At 45.4% G+C, this 19,854-nt stretch overlaps 1 protein-coding gene across 7 annotated transcripts in view; it reads right to left on the bottom strand.

Moving 5' to 3' along the window:
- Positions 1-1,009: 1,009 nt before the first annotated feature.
- frmd4a (FERM domain containing 4A) overlaps positions 1,010-19,854 on the bottom strand; it is a 613,918-nt gene continuing 595,073 nt past the window's right edge. For 6 of the 7 annotated variants that reach the window (XM_080207761.1, XM_080207763.1, XM_080207759.1 and 3 more), the window contains exons 22-23: positions 10,659-10,758; positions 1,010-2,084 (exon numbers count right to left, since the gene is read on the bottom strand). In XM_080207761.1, coding sequence (XP_080063887.1) covers positions 1,982-2,084; positions 10,659-10,758 — 203 coding nt within the window. In that variant the 3' untranslated portion in view covers positions 1,010-1,981. Of the gene's footprint in view, positions 2,085-7,698; positions 7,774-10,658; positions 10,759-19,854 lie in introns of all 7 variants that reach the window. The other variant, XM_080207758.1, reaches the window with a different exon arrangement.

Genomic DNA, 19,854 nt, shown 5'->3' on the forward strand with positions numbered 1-19,854 from the left:
ACTTTGGGGGTTCTATAAACTTTCTGCCTCGGGGGGGGGTGAATGGGCTACCAAGGCACACCAACACTTGCAGCTCACTGCGCAATGGCCGAGAGTGCTCGACCAGTCTGTTCACCAAGACAAATGCCACATTCAAATCCTCATAACATTCAGTAATAATTTATTTTGTTAATCTCAAGAACAACCAAATTCATTATTTTGAAAATGTTTCATTTAGGAATTGTTGACAACACTGTTTCTGCAAAATGTAAAGGTACTATACAAATTCTTAATACAAAAGAATAAATTAAAAGCAGAACCTCACAATTCTGCATCTTCTACACCATACATGGTCTTCTTTGATTAAAATGGGACAGAAACCAGAGGAGGGGGAGGGAGAAATAAAGACATTTTTTTTTCATGCTCTTTTAAGATCAACAGCCATTTTCAGGGAGCAATCTACTGAATTCATTGTAACTACATTGCTTTAATTTACACAACTTGTAATAAAACTATTGACATTCAAAGATGTAAAACCCTACAACTATTCTAGTGGTAACTGTTTGTTTGGTAGCACCTGAATCTGCTCTGCTAGGTCCAAACTAAAACTAATACTGATTTATAAAACATATTGGAATTTTAACATTTTACACAATGGTAACTGAAACTGCAATTAGAAAAAAGTCAGCCTCACAATAAATGCGTGGTAGCGTCTGTAAATGTTAGCCTCTCTTTTAAAACTCGACACGAATCCTTCCTGGTCCTCTCTCAAAGACAAACAGTGCTGTCTGGGGTTTTTTTTTGCTGAAGCGGACCGTTCTTGTCCATAGACCACACACAATGGAGCGGCTTCAGCTTATTCAGCGGCCTTCCGAAGCAGGCATCCTTGTTGCTGCTCTCTCCCCCTCCCCCGCCACACACACCCCCTCACCACCCCCCACAAAAAACCCTCTCCGCCCTCCCCTTCCCTGCCCACCCCGACTCCCAACAGGAAACCATCGAAATATTCAGAAGCGGGGGGGGGGGGGGGGAGAAAAACTCCTTTTTTTTGGCAAGACCAGTGTCTTGCTCCAACTGTCACCTTGCTTGAGAAGTCTGCGCCACGCAGACTATGTGAACTTTGCGTGCCAGCCACTAAATTATTTCTGATGAGTACTTCATGGGAAAATATTTTTTAAAAAATTTGTGAGGCCTTCTAAGGGTTGACAACTCTCCAAGGCCTTGTCCAATAAATCAGCCAAAGTCCTTGGAAGAGAATATATGATTTAACAAGCCGATTCAAAGCTTAAACTGAGACTGATGTTGTACCATGATGGAATATCTGTGCGGCTGAGAAATGCACAGATTCTGTTCACTGTGTGCTTTTTCGCATTTATTCAAGTACAAGCTACCCAGCTCCCCATCCACACAAATATTTCAGAACTGTGCTGCTTTTACGATGGGAAAACAATCTTGCCCGCACTCTTAGTGTTTGTTTTTAAAACGGGAAGACCGCATTTTTAATATCCTTCACATATCATCGAACCAGAACCAGAAACAAGAGAATGACAACTTCTTATTCATCAGGTAACCAGCGGGCAACTCCCCTCCAATTCTCCCCCTTCACCTTTTAGTTGGTCTTTGGTAATATTCAAGTAAACGTAATGCTGGATTAAATTCTGAAGCTCTTCGTTGTTTCACGGTCAGTATTCCTTTGCACAAGAGAATAAAACAAGAATCGTACACACGGTCCGGTGGATATGATTCACAGTTTAAAAAACAGTGTTGCATTTTTTTTCAGAAAGACCTTATTCACGTTGACCAGTGGTTACCTGAGTGACAACACAGTCTGCGATACTTTAACTAGGCTTCATTCTGGCTCTGCTGACTAGTTTCTTTTGTGAGAAGTGCCTGGAGCTGTGGTTGCTGGTTAATGACTGTGCGTCGAGTAAGGCAGTGACAAGGGACAGTGAGGGGCTCACGGAAGGGTGTCCGCGTTTGTACTTTGATCTGAGGTCAGGCGTCAGACAAGAGTTCCAGGCTTGGCATTGTCACCTCCGTACCACTGTACATCTGCCAATTCGGAATAGAGCGGGGAGTCCATGTAGCAAGTGTCCTGGTAGGGCCTACAAAGAGAAAAGACTAAACTCAGGCAATGCTTCAGAGTAATATTCAGCCAATTCTTTCTTTCATTAAAATAGAATCCACTTCTTGCAAAGCTCCCGAACGAACCAGGTTTGGGCTATCGTCTAACCGTGACGACGTACTGATTGGACAGTCTTATATTTTGCTATTTAGGGGTTAGAGAACACAAAGTCAGAATTGTTAACTGCAAATTCCTGAGGTGCCACGCCAGCCACTGCTGAGAAAGTGGAAAATGGGATTAGCGCAACTTTAGTGGTAGTTATTGTTGGTGCAGACGTGATGGGCCGAAGGGCCTTCTCTGTGCTGAACCACTCTATGACTAGAGCAAGGTGTGCCCAAAACAAGGGCCAGGATTCCCCGACTCTGCCTGCGGCCGGGATTCTCCAATCCTGCTACAGTGAATGAAGTTTTGGCTGAGCACCAAATGCCCTGTCCTCGCTTGCCCCACTGTTGCTGCCAGCAGGAACAGCAGATTTGGTGCTCACCCAGAACTCCACTCACAGCAGTGGGACCGGAGAATCCCCGCAACACGATGGCACAGTGGTTAGCACCACTGCCTCACAGTGCCAGGGACCCGGGTTTGATTCCCGGCTTGGGTCACTGGAGTCTGCACATTCTCCCCGTGTCTGCGTGGGTTTCCCCCAGGTGCTCCGGTTTCCTCCCACAGTCTGAAAGACATGCTGGGTAGGTGCACTGACGATGCTAACTTCTCCCTCAGTGTACCCGAACAGGCACCGGAGTGTGGCGACTAGGGGATTTTTCACAGTAACTTCATTGCAGTGTTAATGTAAGCCTACCTGTGACCCTAATAAGTAAACTTTTTAAAACTTGGGTGAGGTCAGAGAATTTCGACCCACGACTGTTGGCAGGATAAGCTAGTTCTGAGGGCGAGGTTCGAAGAATTCATCCCCACAAGGTGAGGTGGCTCAGTCCCGCGCAGTGAACCGACCAAATCAGCACAGTTGAGATTGGCAGACTAAAGTATCCAAAGCAGCCCAAACACTTAACCCTAACCCCTGAGCTGTGTTGACTGGCAGCTTTGAAATCCTGTAAGTTCCATCTTATAAAACAGCTGGAACACTGTAAATCCAGCCAAGTTTTCTGCTGTACAGCGAACTCATATCAGCTATCAACTGAGCTGGGGAGAAAACGGAATCAATTGAAATTCTGTCATTTCAAACACAAAGGCACTCTGTTTGAAAAAGTTACAAAAAGGGAGCAAAACCTTTCAGGATTGTTTTTCCACAGCAGGTTGGAATCAAGACAGAAATTTCCCTCTCCCTGAGCAAATGAAAAGTCATAAATTTTAACCGGTAGGTTAGTTGCGAATTTGCAAAATTCCCCTAACTCCTGTTCCACCGTGAACCCCCCGTGGCGTGCCGTGAATGAGCACCCACTGGCAGTGTCTGTGTGCACAAACACACAGTTAAAGCATGCAAACTTTTCATCAGTTGGCATTGAAAACCCTTGGCTTTGTATCGGTAGTTTGCCTACCAGTGTTCTGCCAGAGTAACAAACACAAGCAACTTTCAATAGCAGAACAATCACCCCATTCAAACCTGGTCAAGGCTGATTGTTAATGGTTTTTTTTGGGGGGGCGGGGGTGCAGACCAGGCCGTGAGTGGGAGCAGATTCTCTCCAGGAGGCATTTTCACTACATCAACGTCAAGCTGCAGAATCACCTTAGGAGACTGGGAGAAGAGAAACTGTTGGATTCAACTCATCGATGGCAAACCAAGAAATTAGTGCTTTCCAAAAGGGGCTAATTCTGATCTTCCATCACCCACTGGGGTTTCACAGAAAGCATTTGATTTTTATTTTTGGAAAAAAGATGGATTCAATTCTTTTTAGTATTGTTTTTAGTACTGAAGATGAAATGAATGTTTTGATTTTCTGGGTGTGAACGTTTATTTTTATTCATGAGATGTGGAATTCACCATCCATCCCACATTGTCCGTGAGAAGGTTCTGATGAGCTGCCTTCGTAACCAGTTGCAATCCTTGTGGCGAAGATACTCCGAGGTAGATTTTCATTGAGTTTCGTGGCAACTACAGTTTACATTTATTTATTAATGTCACAGGTAGGCTTACTACAAATGAAGTTACTGCAAAAATCCCCTAGTTGCCACACTCCAGTGCCTGTTCGGGTACACTGAGGGAGAATTTAGCATGGCCAATGCATCTAACCAGCATGTCTTTCAGACTGTGGGAGAAAACCAGAGCACCTGGAGGAAACCCACGCAGACACAGGGAGAATGTGCAGATTCCACACAGTCGCCCAAGCCTGGAATTGAACCTGGATTCCTGGTACTGGGGGGGGGGGCAGCATTGCTATGCATTGTGCCACCCTGGGGATAGAGTCATTGAGGTTTATAGGGGGTGGGGGCTGCTGATTGGTGAGAGCAGGGTGCGATTGGGGGGGGTTGGGGAAGTCAAGTGCAGGCTCTGATCGGTTGGAGGGGGGACGTTGGGGGAGCCCCGAGACTGCCATTCTAGGCTGGGGGGAATGCCGGTTTACTCAGGTTCTGATCTCGGGGGCACACTTTAAAGATGGTGCCCTGATCTCTGGGTTTTGCCAGTGTGTTGAAGCGCTGCCTCCTGTATGACAGTGTGAAACACACCCCCCCTTGATTTATTTTCAGCAGAGTGGTAAGATCTGGAGAGAAACACATCGGTTTTCCCACCAGGAACGTCCCTCTGACATTTTTTTTTAGAGTGATGATAAATAGTTGTTCTTCAGATTGGAGGAAGGTTTGTGATGGAGTTTCCCAGGGGTCAGTGCTGAGACCCTTTCTCTTCCTGGTAGATATGAATGATCTAGACTGTGAAATTCAGGGCATAATTTGAAACTTTGCAGATTGGAAATGTTGTCAACTGTGATGAGAATAGTCTTGAAATTCGAAAGGACACAGACATATTAATGGATTGGACAGACACGTGGCAGATGGGGGTCAATGCAGAGAAATGTGAGGTGCTTCACTTTGGTAATGTGGAGAGATCATACAAAATAAAAGGAGAAACTCTTAAAGAGGTGCAGGAAAAGAGGGACCTCGGTTTACATGTACATAAATCATTGAAGATGGCAGGGCATGTTGAGAGTGCAGTTAATAAAGTCTGTGCTATCTCAGGTTTTATTAATAGGGGCATTGAGTACAAGAGGAAGGAGGTCATGTTGAATAAGACACTAGTTAGGCCCCATCTAGAGCACTGCGTCCAGTTCTAGGCATCATACTTGAGGAAGGCTGTGAAGGCATTGGAGATATCACAGAGGACATTCACAAGAATTATTCCAGGGATGCAGAACTGGAACAGTGAGGTTAGATTGGAGAGGCTGGGTCTGCTTTCCTTGGAGAAAAGACTGAAAGAGTATTCAAGATCCTGAGGGCTATGGAAATCATGAGAAACTGTTCCCATTCAAGACAACATCAGGAACTAAAGTCATAGAGGCCCTTCAGCCCAACTTGTCCATGCTGCCCAGTTTTTACCACTAAGCTGTTTCCATTTGCCCGTGTTTGATCCATATCCCTCTATACCCATCTTACCCATGTAACTGTCTAAACATTTTTTAAAAGACAAAACTGTACCTGCCTCTACTACTACCTCTGGCAGCTCATTCCAGACACTTACCACCCTCTGTGTGGACCTTTTTTATCTTTCCCCTCTCATCTTAAACTTATGCTCTCTCATTTTAGACTCCTCTACCTTTGGGAAAAGATGTTGACTGTCTAGCTGATCTATGACCCTCATTATTTTATAATGTTCTATAAGTTCACCCCTAAGTTTCCTACGCTCAAGGGAAAAAAGTCCCAGTCTATCCAGCCTCTCCTTATAATTCAAGCCATCAAATCCTGGTAGCATCCTAGTAAAGTCTTTTTGCACTCTCTCTAGTTTAATAATATCCTTTCTATAATAGGATGATCGGACTGTACACAGTATTCCAAATGTGGCCTTACCAATGTCTTGCACAACTTCAACAAGACATCCCAACTCCTGTATTCAATGTTCTGACCGATGAAACCAAGCATGCCGAATGCCCTCTTCACCACTCTGTCCACCTGTGACTCCACTTTCAAGGAGCTATGAACCTGTACTCCTAGATATCTTTGTTCTGTAACTCTCCCCAGTGCCCTACCATTAACTGAGTAAGTCCTGGCCTGGACGGCACAGATTCAAAATAATAGGCAAAAGATGTGGGAGTGATGTGAGGGAAAGGTTTTCACCCAGAGGGTGATTGGAGTCTGGAATGAACTTCCTAAGAGGGTGGTGGAGGCAGGTTCGCTCGAGATAATCAAAAAGGGAACTGGATTGTTATCTGAAAAGGAATGTGCAAGGATACAGGGAAAAGGCAGGGGAGTGGGATTGGGTAGAATGTTTGTTCAGAGAACCCATGCAGACTGGATGGACTGAATAGCCTCCACTTGCACTGTAAAGATTCTGTTTTTGATGTAAATTATGTGGCTTGCTAGGCCATTTCAGAGGGCAGCACTACCGTGGATCTGTGTCACATGTAGGTCAGACAGGGTAAGGAGGGCAGACTTCCTTCCCCAAAGGGAACCAGTTGAGGGTTTACAATAATTCAGTGATTACATGGTCACTAATATTGATGCCGACTTTTTATTCCAGATTTTTTAAATTAACCAGATAGTAATTCTCCATGTGCTGTGGTGGAATTTGAACTCTTACCCCCGGATTACTTGTCCAGTAACTAATCCACTGTTCTCCTGCATCCCCAGAATGGGGGTAGGGGTTAAGGTCACTAACCAGTGCTTTCCCAAGTGGTTTGACATTATCACAGTAGCAGCCCAGGGGCTGTGCCAGGGTGCAGTGCCCAGAGTGAGGGTACCTTCTGAGACACTCTGTGGGGGTGGTGGAAGGGGGTGCAGTGCCTGTGGAAGAAGGGTTTGCCTCTGTATGTGTGGGTGGGTGTGTGTGTGTGTGTGTGTGTGTTTGCGTCTGTGCGTATATGTGTGTGTGTGTATGTGTGTGTGTCTGTGGGCAGCCTCATCTTCTTGTCATCGGAGATCGGGAAACCGCAGTGTCAGAATTCCCGACATTGCCGGTTTTTCCCCATCCTGCCTCACTAGTGTGACTCCGTGGGCCATGCTTCCATTTTTTATTTGCACCGAGTGCTGGATTATTCAGAGGGGAATGTCAGCGGTGTGGCCCGGGAGCTGGATGCCGATTTTCTCGCCTGAGGCAACGCTCTGTGCAGAGAATGGCCAAAAACTTTGTCCAGGATGAAGTGAATTGCAAAGGGGAGCACTGACACCGTGAGCAAACTGAGCAAACCTCAAATACCAGACAGAAGACAATAGCTGACACAGCGCAAACTAGGAAATGGAGCTGAGATTCTCTAATCTCTGTGGTCTAACGCTAAACCACACAATGCACTTACTTGCTAAAGGGCTACAAATGTGCAGTTTCTCCTGAAATAAAACACTTGGAGTGTTGACTGCGATTTATTTCTGTCACACAGACATGATTTCAATAAAGACCTTTGTTTGTAGTGATGAGGAAGAAACTAAAAATACCACAAGCATACCACAAACAGCACACAGACAGACAGTGAGGGGCGTCACACTGATTATTACTGTACCTCTATTTTACAGAGCTTTGGTGAGTTGGCGACTGAGTCTGTTCATCATGAGGTGTGCTTGTTTCTGTTGTACCTCTACAGGAAGGCAGTGAAAAAGAGGAGCAGATAAGACTGAATATTAGTAAAAAGAAGAAAGTGAAGAAAATGTTAGTTAGATCTGTGGTTAAGAAGTTAGTAAGAGACTTGTTGGTGATTTAAGTTTTGTTATGGTTAAAATGGTGACAAATTAGGGTTATAATATTGAAACTACACCACGGTCAGACCTTTTACGTCCTGTTTAGATGTTAACTTCCATGCAGGTTCTGAAGACATGGAACAGTGAATACAAAGACCTCAAAAACTTATTTGACAAAAGATATTGTGACATTTCTCTTCCACTCTCTTCATGCTAGGCTGCTGTTTATTCATCATCATTAAAAAAGTTGATTTAATTGAAACAAAGGCAGGTTTGTTAAAATCAAAATTTGGAGCCTATCTCTGATGGAATCACAGAATAGTTATAGCACCTCATCCCAATACTGCCTCTCTGCAAGTCTGATTTACCCAGTCCCACTCAATGCCCTTTTTCAGTAGTTCACTAAATTTCCTCTCTTTTCAGGTGTTTATTCAATTTTCTTGTAAAGCCACCCTTGCCTTCCCCTCGCTGTCAGTCAGTGCATTCCAGATCCTCACCACTCGCTGCACAATGGCGTCATTGGACATTTTGACATTTAGGATGGAATTTTCCCATCTAGCTCGCCATGGGAATCACAGCGGGCGGGACATGGACCATGCAAAAGTCTGTTGACCTCAGGCGGGATTGTCCGGCCTTGAGGCGAGCGCAGCTGGAAAATCCCGCCCTGAGTCTCTGGTTCTTGACCCTTCCACCAATGGACATCCCTGTGTACATCTGCTCTGTCTAATGAATTTGAACACCTCCAACACATCTTTGAATCTTCTCTAAAGGGAACAACTTCAATTCTGCAGAAGTTCTTTCCTGGAATGGTACTTTTTGTATCTACACAGGAGGCAGCTAGTTGGACGGCACTACTTAAATTTAAGGCTTGGTCACTGAAGCACAATGTCATCCTTAACTGAGGCATGTACGGTATTGACCTGGTATCACACGGACAGAGCAGGGTTTGGTGTTGTTTCAATGAGAATGTGAAAGTGTAAAGCAGGCGATAGTGACTTTGAAACCTGTCTTGCACTTATCCCATTTTTGCATTGCAGTCAATAGTGCCGGCAGTTCTGCAATGTTACACAAAGTCTAAACAACCCCAGACACATTCCTGTGAGAAAAGTGAAGACATTGTTTTGGGCGCCTCTCCTGCGCCCTGTGCTGACCCATTCCAGAACAGCAGAAAAGCAGAAGTGTGATGCCTGCGGAATGGTGTTTGTGTTATGTAGAGTAAACTTAACCGAATATGGTCTCTCCACAATCACATCACAATCCAGAAGCAAGTGTGTGGGATTAATCTGTGATGGAAATTGTGGAAAGCCAGCACCATTCACCCCCCGATCCCATCGAAGATCAGCTGCCTGAGGCGAAACACTTTAAATGTAATGAGAATTTTATTTTTCAGGGCAGATTTTCTTCATTGCAATTTAGAAACATTTAAAAAATGAACTCTGCAACTTAAAATATTGGTTGTTTTAACTGTCCCCAAAATAAAATTCATCTGTTCTGTATTCCCGAATCCACTATTTAAAAGAGTTGTTACACTCTGTTCATACAGAGAGAAGAATTTTTTTTAATGTGCTACTTATATAAAAGGCTTTAGGAACTGCAGGAGAAAGAGGAAACGAGAGCAGTGGAAATGTAAAAATGTTTAAACTCTGGGGGTGAGAATAACACAGAAAATGGAGGCAATGTAAAACTAGAGAACGCTGGAAATGTACAGCAGCTTTGTCGCTCTATGGAAGAGAAACCCAAGGCTAGCCTTTCTGACAAAAGGTCCCATCTCATTCGCAACCTGCCAAAAGATAGGTGGGACCTAAAGATCTGGACCTCATGATCTCTGTGAGAATTTGAGAGGGATATCCCAGTATGTCTTCTTCCTCCTGTGTTGGTTTAGGGTTCAAAAATATCTTATTTTAATCAGCACAGTGGTTAGCACTGCTGCCTCACAGCGCCAGGGATCTGGGTTCAATTCTGGTCTTGGGTCACCGTCTGTTTGGAGTCTGCATATTCTCCCTGGGTCTGCGTGGGTTTTCTCCGGGTGCTCTGGTTTCCACCCACATCTGAAGATGTGTGGGTTAGGTGGATTGGTCATGCTAAATTGCCCATTAGTATCCAAAGATGTATAGGTTAGCGAGTTTAGTGGAGTAAATATGTAGGGTTATGGGTTAAGCCTGGGTCGGTGCAAACTCGATGGGCTGAATGGCCACCTTCTGCACTATAGGGATTCTATGATTATAAGTGGGAGGGAGCCTGTGTGATGGTTGGATCAAACTGAGTGTAACAGACATGCATCTTTCTATCAGACACTGACGGAGATTGTGCATTTCCAATGTCTTCAGTTTTCACTTTCCAGTTTAATTCTGTCAAGCAGCGTTACGCAAATGTAACAGTTCCAGAGTGGTTAATAATCTGACAATCGTAGCCCTTCACCCCACAATTAAACACAGCAAACTAAACGTTAAGCAACTTTATCACCAGTGTCAGCTCTCATGACAAAGTATTGTCGGAGAGCTGTTACTGTGCAACATCTGTTCTCCTGTCAGCAACTGCAGAGTTAGCAAACTGTTACAGAAAAGTCTGTCCCGGACTGAACAGCTTTGATGTGATGGCTTTAGAAAGACAGATCTCTTTCGCGATCAAATTGCTCTTTAAACCATGCAGTGGGGATCTGGGCAGTTTTGAGTTCTATGAGTGGAAGCTTTGATAACGAACAAAGACAATAAGCTTTGTCCCTCCCCCATACCCTCCCATCCCATCACCAGCACCCCCCACCCCTCTCCCCGACCGTATGACTCACCCACTCTGCCAGGACGCAATGTGGTGGGGACTGCTCGATGGCGAGGAAGCGATCAATTCGGCAGACTGCGTTGTGCTCCTTTTACTACGAGGTGAGGCGGCTGCAAAGGATAAAGGGCACAATAAAGGTCGGGCATGAGTCACTGCAACGCAACAATGCGAAGGGTAACCACGCTGGAGACAGTAAATGGAATATTTTTAGGATTATGACAGTTGGTCTGGCATTAACCACACAAAGGAACATACAAACTATCCCGCAGGAACGCTTTTCCAAACACAATGCCATTGTTTTGAGTGAGACCATTCGGTGATGGGTTGGGGTTAAACTGAGTAACAGACACACTTTTTCTGGAAAATGGTCCTGACTTCTCGGGAATATTTGGAACTATTTCTGCGACTGAAATGTAATTTCTTCCTGTTTTAAGTTTGTTTTGGTTTCCTGTTTTTTTGTGTTGTACATTTTTATTCAGAGATCTAAAGACTAACTGAAATGTTTGTCATTATTTTGAGGTCTCGTTTCCTCTCTGTTGTCCAACAATGTGATCAATTATTAATTACATATCCACAAACAATTAATTATCTCCTACGAGGCTCTTATTGTCCACTAAGTTTTAAGTTTTTTAAGTTTATTTATTAGTGCCACAAGTAGGCTTGAGTTTGGGGGATTAGTGAGGTAAATGTGTGGGATTACAGGGATAGGGTCTGGGTAAGATGCTCTTTCAGAGAGTCCAGACTCGATGGACTGAATGGTCTCCTTCTACACTGTGTAGTAAGGTCTGTTAAAGTTATTGTCACAATTAGGCTTACATTAACACCTTAATTAATAAACTGTGAAAATCCCCCAGTTGCCACACTCTGGCGCCTGTTCGGGTACACAGAATTCAGCATGGCTAATGCACCTGACCTGCATGTCTTTTGGACTGTGGGAGCACCTGGATGAAACCCACACAGACACGGGGAGAACATGCAGATTCCACACAGACAGTGACCCAAGCCAGGAATCAAACCTGGGTCCCTGGCGCTGTGAAGCAGCAGTGCTAACCACTGTACCATTATAAAACATGCTTTATTCATGGATTATCCTGTCTTTAGGATTTGTGTTCCTGTCACACTCACTGAGAGGATGGACAAGGAAACTGGTCACAAAAAGGAAAGACTTGGCATTTTTATCACACCTTTTGCACCCTCAATACATCACAGTCTGGTTTACAGCCAATCGTAGACTTTCTAAAGTGTCGTCACTATGGCACTGTAGGAAACATGGCAACCAATCAGCACGTAGTAAACCGCACTGTGGGAATGTGTAATCCATGTGTGGGGGGGTGGAAGGAGGATCCGGGGATAGGGTGGGGGAGAGGGCCTGGGTCAGATACTCTGTCAGAGAATCGGCACAGATGTGATGGGCCGAAAGGCCTCCTTCTGCACTGTAGGGATTGTATGATGGATTCTATGAGAGGTGCTCGGTGACTGGGCTGCGACTCGCAGCACTGAGATTAGCAACACCGCTGCACACTGGCACTGCTTGGAACTCTCCAACACATGGTGCCAAGGGATTCTCTGAATAAATTCATGTGGATCATAACCCAGCCACCTACTGACTGCTGACCTCTTAAACAAGCCACAGACAATTAGAGACATGGTGGTGAGTACACCACAGCAACTCAATCCACTGCTGCACCCTTCAGCAACGTCAGAACAAACCTCCGAGAACTTCTTTGCAACTACAGGGAGAGTAAATGTCCACCAGACACTTACTATTTTTCATGATATAAAGAGAATACAGAACATAGAACACTACAGCACAAACAGGCCCTTCGGCCCACAAGTTGTGCCAATCATATCCATACCTACCAGACCTATCTATAACCCTCGATCCCATTAAATCCCATGTACTCATCCAGAAGTCTCTTAAGAGACCCCAACGAGTTCGCCTCCACCACCACCGACGGCAGCCGATTCCACTCACTCACCACCCTCTGAGTGAAAAACTTACCCCTGACATCTCCTCTGTACCTGCTCCCCAGCCCCTTAAACCTGTGTCCTCTCGTAGCGACCATTTCAGCCCTGGGAAATAGCCTCCGAGAATCCACCCTATCTATTCCTCTCAACATTTTATAAACCTCTATCAGGTCGCCTCTCAACCTTCATCTCTCCAGGGAGAAGAGTCCCAGCTCCCTCAACCTATCTTCATAAGGCATGCCTCCCAATCCAGGCAGCATCCTTGTAAATCTCCTCTGTTCCCTCTCAATAGCTTCCACATCATAAAAACCTTGATAATTGTTAAATAGATAAAATTCTAGGGTAGCACCTCACTCTTTTACTAATCTAATATTTACGAATTGTTTGCAGAACAAATGAAATCCCTGGGATAAAAGCAAAATACTGCAGATGCTGGAATCTGAAACAAAAACAGAAAATGCTGGAAAATCCCAACAGGTCGGACAGCATCTACGGAGATGGAATAGAGCCAACGTTTCGAGCCTGGATGACCCTTCGTCAGAGCTGACTCCCAACATTAACTCTATTCTCTCCCCACAGGTGCTGTCAGACCTGGTGAGATTTTCCAGTAATTTTGGTTCTTGTTTAAAATGCAGTTCCTCCTCCTGTTCCTAATTCTCACATCACGATGTTCTTTAACTGCTCAGCATCACAATTTGAGGCAGGGAGCTTTCTCAACAATCTGTTAAATTTTAAATCTGGGGTTATTGGATTTTTATCGTCCAGATGCATTCAGGGATGGGCGGGGGTGGGGAGGTGAATGTATGGATTTACATCACAATTTTAAAAAATATTGTTCATGGGATGAGTGTTTCTGACAAGGGCCCATCTCTGAAAAGTTGCTGGTGAGCTTCTTGAGCTGCTGCGATCCATCTGGTTTAGGTCCACCCACAGTGCTTTATTCTGTAGGGTTTGATACAACTGAGTGACTTCCTAGGCCACTGCAAAAGAGCATCAAGTGTACTGATGTGGGTCTGGATGTCAGGCTGGGTAAGGTTGGCAGATTTCCTCTCCTAAAGGACATGACACAGATGTAGTTTTTTTTAAACAGTGATCTGATCACGGTCATTGTTAATGTGACTAACATGTTCTTCCAAATCAGCCATGATTCTAATGAATGGTGGGATCGGACCCTGGGGCTAAATTATCTCTTCCCGTTCCTATGATAACAGAGAAAAAAAAATACACAGGTTACATTTTTAAAAACCCTGAAAGTAACGCGCTCACCATTTTGATTTGACAAGTTGGGTTGACTTTTCTGCTATCAGGCAACTTTGATAAAATGTTGACCAGCAAGGTCTACTACTGAAAAATATTATTGCAAACAGAGTGTGTCCAAACCCAACAGGGTTTTCTGCTGATTAAAACATTGCTGTCCTTGTTTTATGCTCTCAGTGATATTTTTGCCAATATTCAACAGGGTGAAAAACATAACTGAACGTGGGATTTAAACTCCATCTAACGGTGCAGTACAAACCGGACAGGTGCTCAGTTTGGATTCAGTGACTCAGTATCCTTGGATTGATCACTTGACGTGTTTTGTTAAAGAGTGATTGCTGCCTCTAACAAAACTCTTTCAGCAGCATCGCTTTTCATACAGGAAGCAACACTTTAACCTTGTCAGGACTGTGGAATGTCTGGTCATTTCTCACATTCCTTCCTCGCAGCGAACACAACGCTGCCAAATAATCAGTGGACCAGTTCCGGCCAGTTCTTTTTCAGTGCTGACCCAACATAAATAATATGGTCAGTTCATGTGTAAACCCACTGCCAACAGTTGTGTGTAAGTCCCATCTACAGCCATCAAAAGAGTCCTAGAATGGGCTGAGCGCAGAAGGAGAACACTCAGCTTCATAGAATCCCGACAGTGCAAAAGGAGGCCACTCAGCCCATCAACTCTGACTCTCATCTTACCCAAACCCTATCCCTGTAACCCCACATATTTACCCTGCAAACCCCTACACCTCGGCCATGAAATCATGTAAAACCAACGTAAAGCCAATTAAACCGAGAGGTAGTCAGCAAGCATAGCGGTGACAGGGGAACAGGACTTGTTGTGGGTTAAGGGACAGACAGCAGAGTGTTGGATGGCCACCAGTTTCCAGAGGGAAGGTTGCAGGAGGTCATTCAGGAGTGTGTTAGAACAGTCAGATCTAAAGGCATGAAATGAGGGCTGGATTTCACAGGCTGTTTATCATCCCCCTCAGCTCTCCTTCCACTCCCCACCCCCAGCCTACCCTTCCCCCAACCTCTTCTACCCCACTCCAAAAATCCCCATCCTCAGGAGCTGCTGGCTACACTGGCTGGTCAGCAGCTCCATAGCCTCAATAGCATCAGGGTCAAACAGTGCCCAGTGCTGGGACTGCAATGCAGTCCCTGGGGAAGAGCAGTCCTGTGCCATGCCTGCCCAAGGCTCGTGAGATTCCACCCGAGGCCAACAGAGAATGCCAATCCGCGAGCCTTGCCCGCCCCACTAAAAATTCCAGCACTGGATCCTGGACCAGAGGTAAGTCTGGCATTTTGGATGGGCCTGGCTGGGAGAGCAGGATGTGCGGGCAGAGCGGGGGGTTGAAGGGCTGGGTTTGAGAGGGTAGGGGTGCAATTTAAAGGGGCTACCAGCTTGGGAGGGAACCCCGCAATAGAACCCCCTTCCCGCCTGACAGCAGCTCATGCAGTGAAAGTTGCTGGGAGGTGATGATCCAGTAGTATTAATGCTAGACTATTAATCCAGAAACTCAGCTAACGTTCTGGGAACCCGGGTTCGAATCCTGCCACAGCAGATGGAATCTGAATTCAATAAAAAATATCTGGAATTAAGAATCTACTGATGACCATGAAACCATTACTGATTGTTGGAAAAACCCATCTGTTCACTAATGTCCTTTAGGGGAGGAAATTTGCCACCCTGACCTGGTCTGGCCTATACATGACTCCAGAGCCACAGCAATGTGGTTGACTCTTAAAGTGCTCTCAGGGATGCACAATAAATGCTGGCCCAGTTCGCAACACCTACTTCCCATGAATGAATTAATAAAAAGCTCATCAATGGAATTGCCCCACCTTACTTCTATAATCCCCTCCAACCCCAGAACACTCTGAGATGTCTGCACTCATCTAATTGTGGCCAGCTAATATATCCCTCCACGAGTGGTAGGTGCACCTTCAATTGCCAAGGCTATAAGCTCTGGAATTCTCTCCTTAAACCTTCCCACCTCTCCGACCTCATGCACTTCTTAAAGTCTACCCCTTTTGACCAAGCTTTTGATCACTGTTCCAAACATCTCCTTAAACGTTGCTTTTGTAACACTCTTGTGGATGTTTCATTCCATTAGAGATACTTCATAAATTTAAGCGGCTACTGGTACAACCCACATTATCATGCAAAATATGTGGGAGAAACGAGGATAAAATATACCAGTGACAAATAATTCACAGATTTTTGGAATCTGTAATGTCATTTGTGCAATGTAACTCGGCTAAGCTGCCTAATTTCCATTATTGGACTGAGGTTGTGCGGGCTAGCTGGATTATCTTGCGGGGGGAGGGGAGAGCTGTCAGAAGGGAATGTCACCGTTTGTTTTTATCTCCTTAGGAAGTTTTGCCCATTGTGAATCACTTCCTTCAGGAAATTAAAATCTGTTGAATAGAGTCTTGGAGAGACTGCAGGATGCGGCTGTGAGGGAAATGAGTTTTGTGGATCAAATGATATTTTCTTAAAATCGAAATCAAGAGAAGTTGCAGTTTCCAAGCTGTGCTTTTGTTTCTGCTTCACACTGAACATCAACACCATCGGCCTTTAGGGGTTAGTGCGTGGATTTGGGGAAATGTAAGTTTGCTGAGCTGCTTTTTTGTACTTGCTTTTTATTGTTGTGGGCAGCACAGTGGTTAGCACACTGCTGCCTCACAGCTTCAGGGACCTGGGTTCGATTCCCGGCTTGGGTCACTGTCTGTGTGGAGTTTGCACATTCTCCCCGTGTCTGCGTGGGTTTCCTCTGGGTGCTCCGGTTTCCTCCCACACTTCAAAGTTGTGCGGGTTAGGTGGATTGGCCATGCTAAATTGACCCTAGTGTCAGGGGAACTAGCTAAGGTAAATATGCATAGGGTTATGGGGATAGGGCCTGGGTGGGATTGTGATCAGTGCAGCCTTGATGGGCCGAACGGGCTCCTTCTGCACTGTAGGATTGTATGATTCTATGGGAAGAAAACCAACGAGAAACACGCCATTTTCTCTCCAGATCTTACTGCACTGCCCGATAAAATCAAGTGAGTGTGTTTCACACCGGTATGTGGGGTGGGCGGGGTCTAAATGTTAACAAAATGCTGCTGCTCAGAGATTGGGCGCCATCATTAAAAGACACCCAATCAGAAATGGCACAAACCTGCCCCACCCAGTCCACCACAGAAGTCTTAGGTTCTCCCCTCCCCATCCCACCCCCCCCGATCAGAGTCAGCACTCCTCTCCCCGATCATTGGCCTCTCCCCCCATAATCATAGGCAGCACGGGGTATGGTGCCAACCTGTGCCAAGGTGTTGGGCTGGGGCATTGCCAGGCCACTGGTTGGCAACGTGCGCCTTTACGCCGCCCCCCGGGGATGACCCACGATAGGTTCATGTCCAGGTGAATGGGTTGTGAATGGCGTTGGTGCCCGCGATACCCAGTCAGTGTGGGACGTTCTGGACAGAGTGCTGGCTAATGACACACTGATGTATTAACCTGCACTTCCTGGCCCCCGCGGTGTGCTTTCTGCCACTCTGTTGGCGAGGGACCTGAAAGATTGGCACTCAGACACTCACTGGCATGAGCCTTGCTTCCTGGATTTTGAGCACAGATGGAAAGTTCAGGCTCAAAAGCACCCCATAAATTCACACTCTCTCTGCGCTGACAAGTGACATTTGGGCCACAGTGCTAATCAATAAGCATCTCCAATGAGAGAAGGTCTAACCATCACTCCTTGACATTCAATGACATCACTGAATCCCCACTATCAACATCCTTGGGGTTACCATTGACCAGAAACTGATCTGGACTAGCCATATAAATATTATGGCTCCCAGAACAGGTCAAGGCTAGGAATCCTGCAGAGAGTAACTCACCTCTTGACTCTCCAAAACCTGTCTACCATCTACAAGGCACAAGTTAGGAATGTGATGGAATACTTCCCACTTGCCTGGATAAGTACAACTCCATCAATACTCAAGAAATTTGACACCATCCAGGACAAAGCAGCTTGCTTGATTGGCACTACATTTACAAACATTCACTCCCTCCATCACCAATGAACAGCCGGGGTAACCATCTACAAGATGCAGGGCAGGAACTCACCAAGGCTCCTTAGGCAGCACCTCCCAAACCCACAACCGCTAGAAGGACAAGAGCAGCAGATACTTGGGAACACCAGCAGCTGGAGGTTCCCCTCCAAGCCACTCACCGTCCTGATTTGGAAATATATCACCATTCCTTCACTGTCACTGGGTCTAATTCCTGGAATTCCTTCCCTAACAGCACCGTGGGTGTACCTACACCTTAGGGACTGCAGCGTTTGAAGAAGGCGGTTCACCACCACCTTCTCAAGGGAAATTAGAGATGGGCAATAAACGTAGAAAATGAAAGCTCATGGTGCAACGGTCAACACATTGGCATGGATAGAAGATTGACTAGCCAATAGGAAGGAGAGAATTGGCATGAAAGGGTCTTTTTTCTGGTTAAAAGGATGTGACAAGTGGAGTGTGGGGGGGGGGGGCCCTTAACTTTTTACAATGTATATAAACGACTTGGATGAAGGCACTGAAGGTACGGTTGCTAAATTTGCTGATAACACAGTGATAGGTCGGAAAGTAAGTTGTGAAGAGGATGTAAGGAAGCTCCAAAGGGACATAGATAGGTTAAGTGAGTGGGCAAAAATCCGGCAAATGGAATATAACGTGAGCAAATGTGAATTGCCCATTTTGGCAAAAAGAATAAAAAAGCTCGTTATCTAAATGGTGAGCGATTGCAAAGCTCTGAGATGCAGAGGGATCTGGGTGTCCTCCTGCATGAATCACAAAAGGATAGTATGCAGGTACAGCAAGGAATTAGAAAAGCTAATAGAATGCTACTGTTTATGGCGAGGAGAGTTGGTTGCAGAGGTAGGGTGGTTACACTTCAATTGTACAGGGCATTGGTAAGCCACATCCGGGGTATTCTGCACAGTCTCCTTATTTAAGGCGTTAAAGAAATTTGAGTTTTTCTTTTCTTGTTACACAAAACATTAAAGCTAAACAGAGGATTCAGGAGCAGGAGTAGGCCATTCAGCCCCTCAAGCCTGCTCCACCATTCAATAAGATCATGGTTGACTTGATTGTGGTCTCAGCTCCATTGTCCTGTCTGCCCCGACTCTCTTGTCTAACAAAAATCTAACTCTGCCCTTGAACAAATCCAAAGAAGCAGCCTCCACTGACCTTTGGGGAAGAGCATCCTACATTCTAATGACCATCCCAGATAAAGTTTCTCTTCATCTCAGTCTTTAAGAGGAGACTTCTTATTCTTAAATTGTGCCCCCCACCACCGCTCTTAGCCTCCCCCACAAGTGGGGGCATCCTCCCAGCATCGAGCCTGTTAAGCCCCCTGAGGATTTACAAGGGTCCTGAACGAAATCTAGTCCATCACACAAACCAACATCCCACCCCATCCATTGACTCCAGCTCCACTTTCCGTTGCCTCAGAAAAGCAGCCACTATAATCAAGAACCCCCCGTGTACCCCGGATATACCTTCTTATGCTTTCTTCCGTCAGGAAAAATATACAAAAGTCTGAGGTCACGTACCAACCGACTCGAGAACAACTTCTTCCCAGTTGCCTTCAGACCTTTGAAAGAACTACCTTGCATTAAGTTGATCTTTCTCTGCACCCTAGCTATGACTGAAGCACCACCATATCCTGCACTCTCTCCTTTCCTTCTCCCCTATGTACTCTATGAATGGTATGCTTTGTCTGTAGAGGATACAAGAAACAATATTTTTCACTCTATCCCAATACGTGTGACAATAATAAATCAAATTAAAACAAAAAAAAAACCCATACGATTATCAACAGGAACACCACTCACGTTTCTGACCTCCAGTGGGTACAGACCCATGATTAGTTATTGAAAAGGCACTTGGGAGCAACATTCACTCTAAGATGTGCATGTGCGTGACTCCGCAGTAATCCAGGATGTATC

This window comes from Carcharhinus amblyrhynchos, chromosome 19 (genome assembly GCF_965287045.1).
Source record: "Carcharhinus amblyrhynchos chromosome 19, sCarAmb.v2.hapA, whole genome shotgun sequence".
Taxonomy (NCBI): Eukaryota; Metazoa; Chordata; class Chondrichthyes; order Carcharhiniformes; family Carcharhinidae; genus Carcharhinus; species Carcharhinus amblyrhynchos.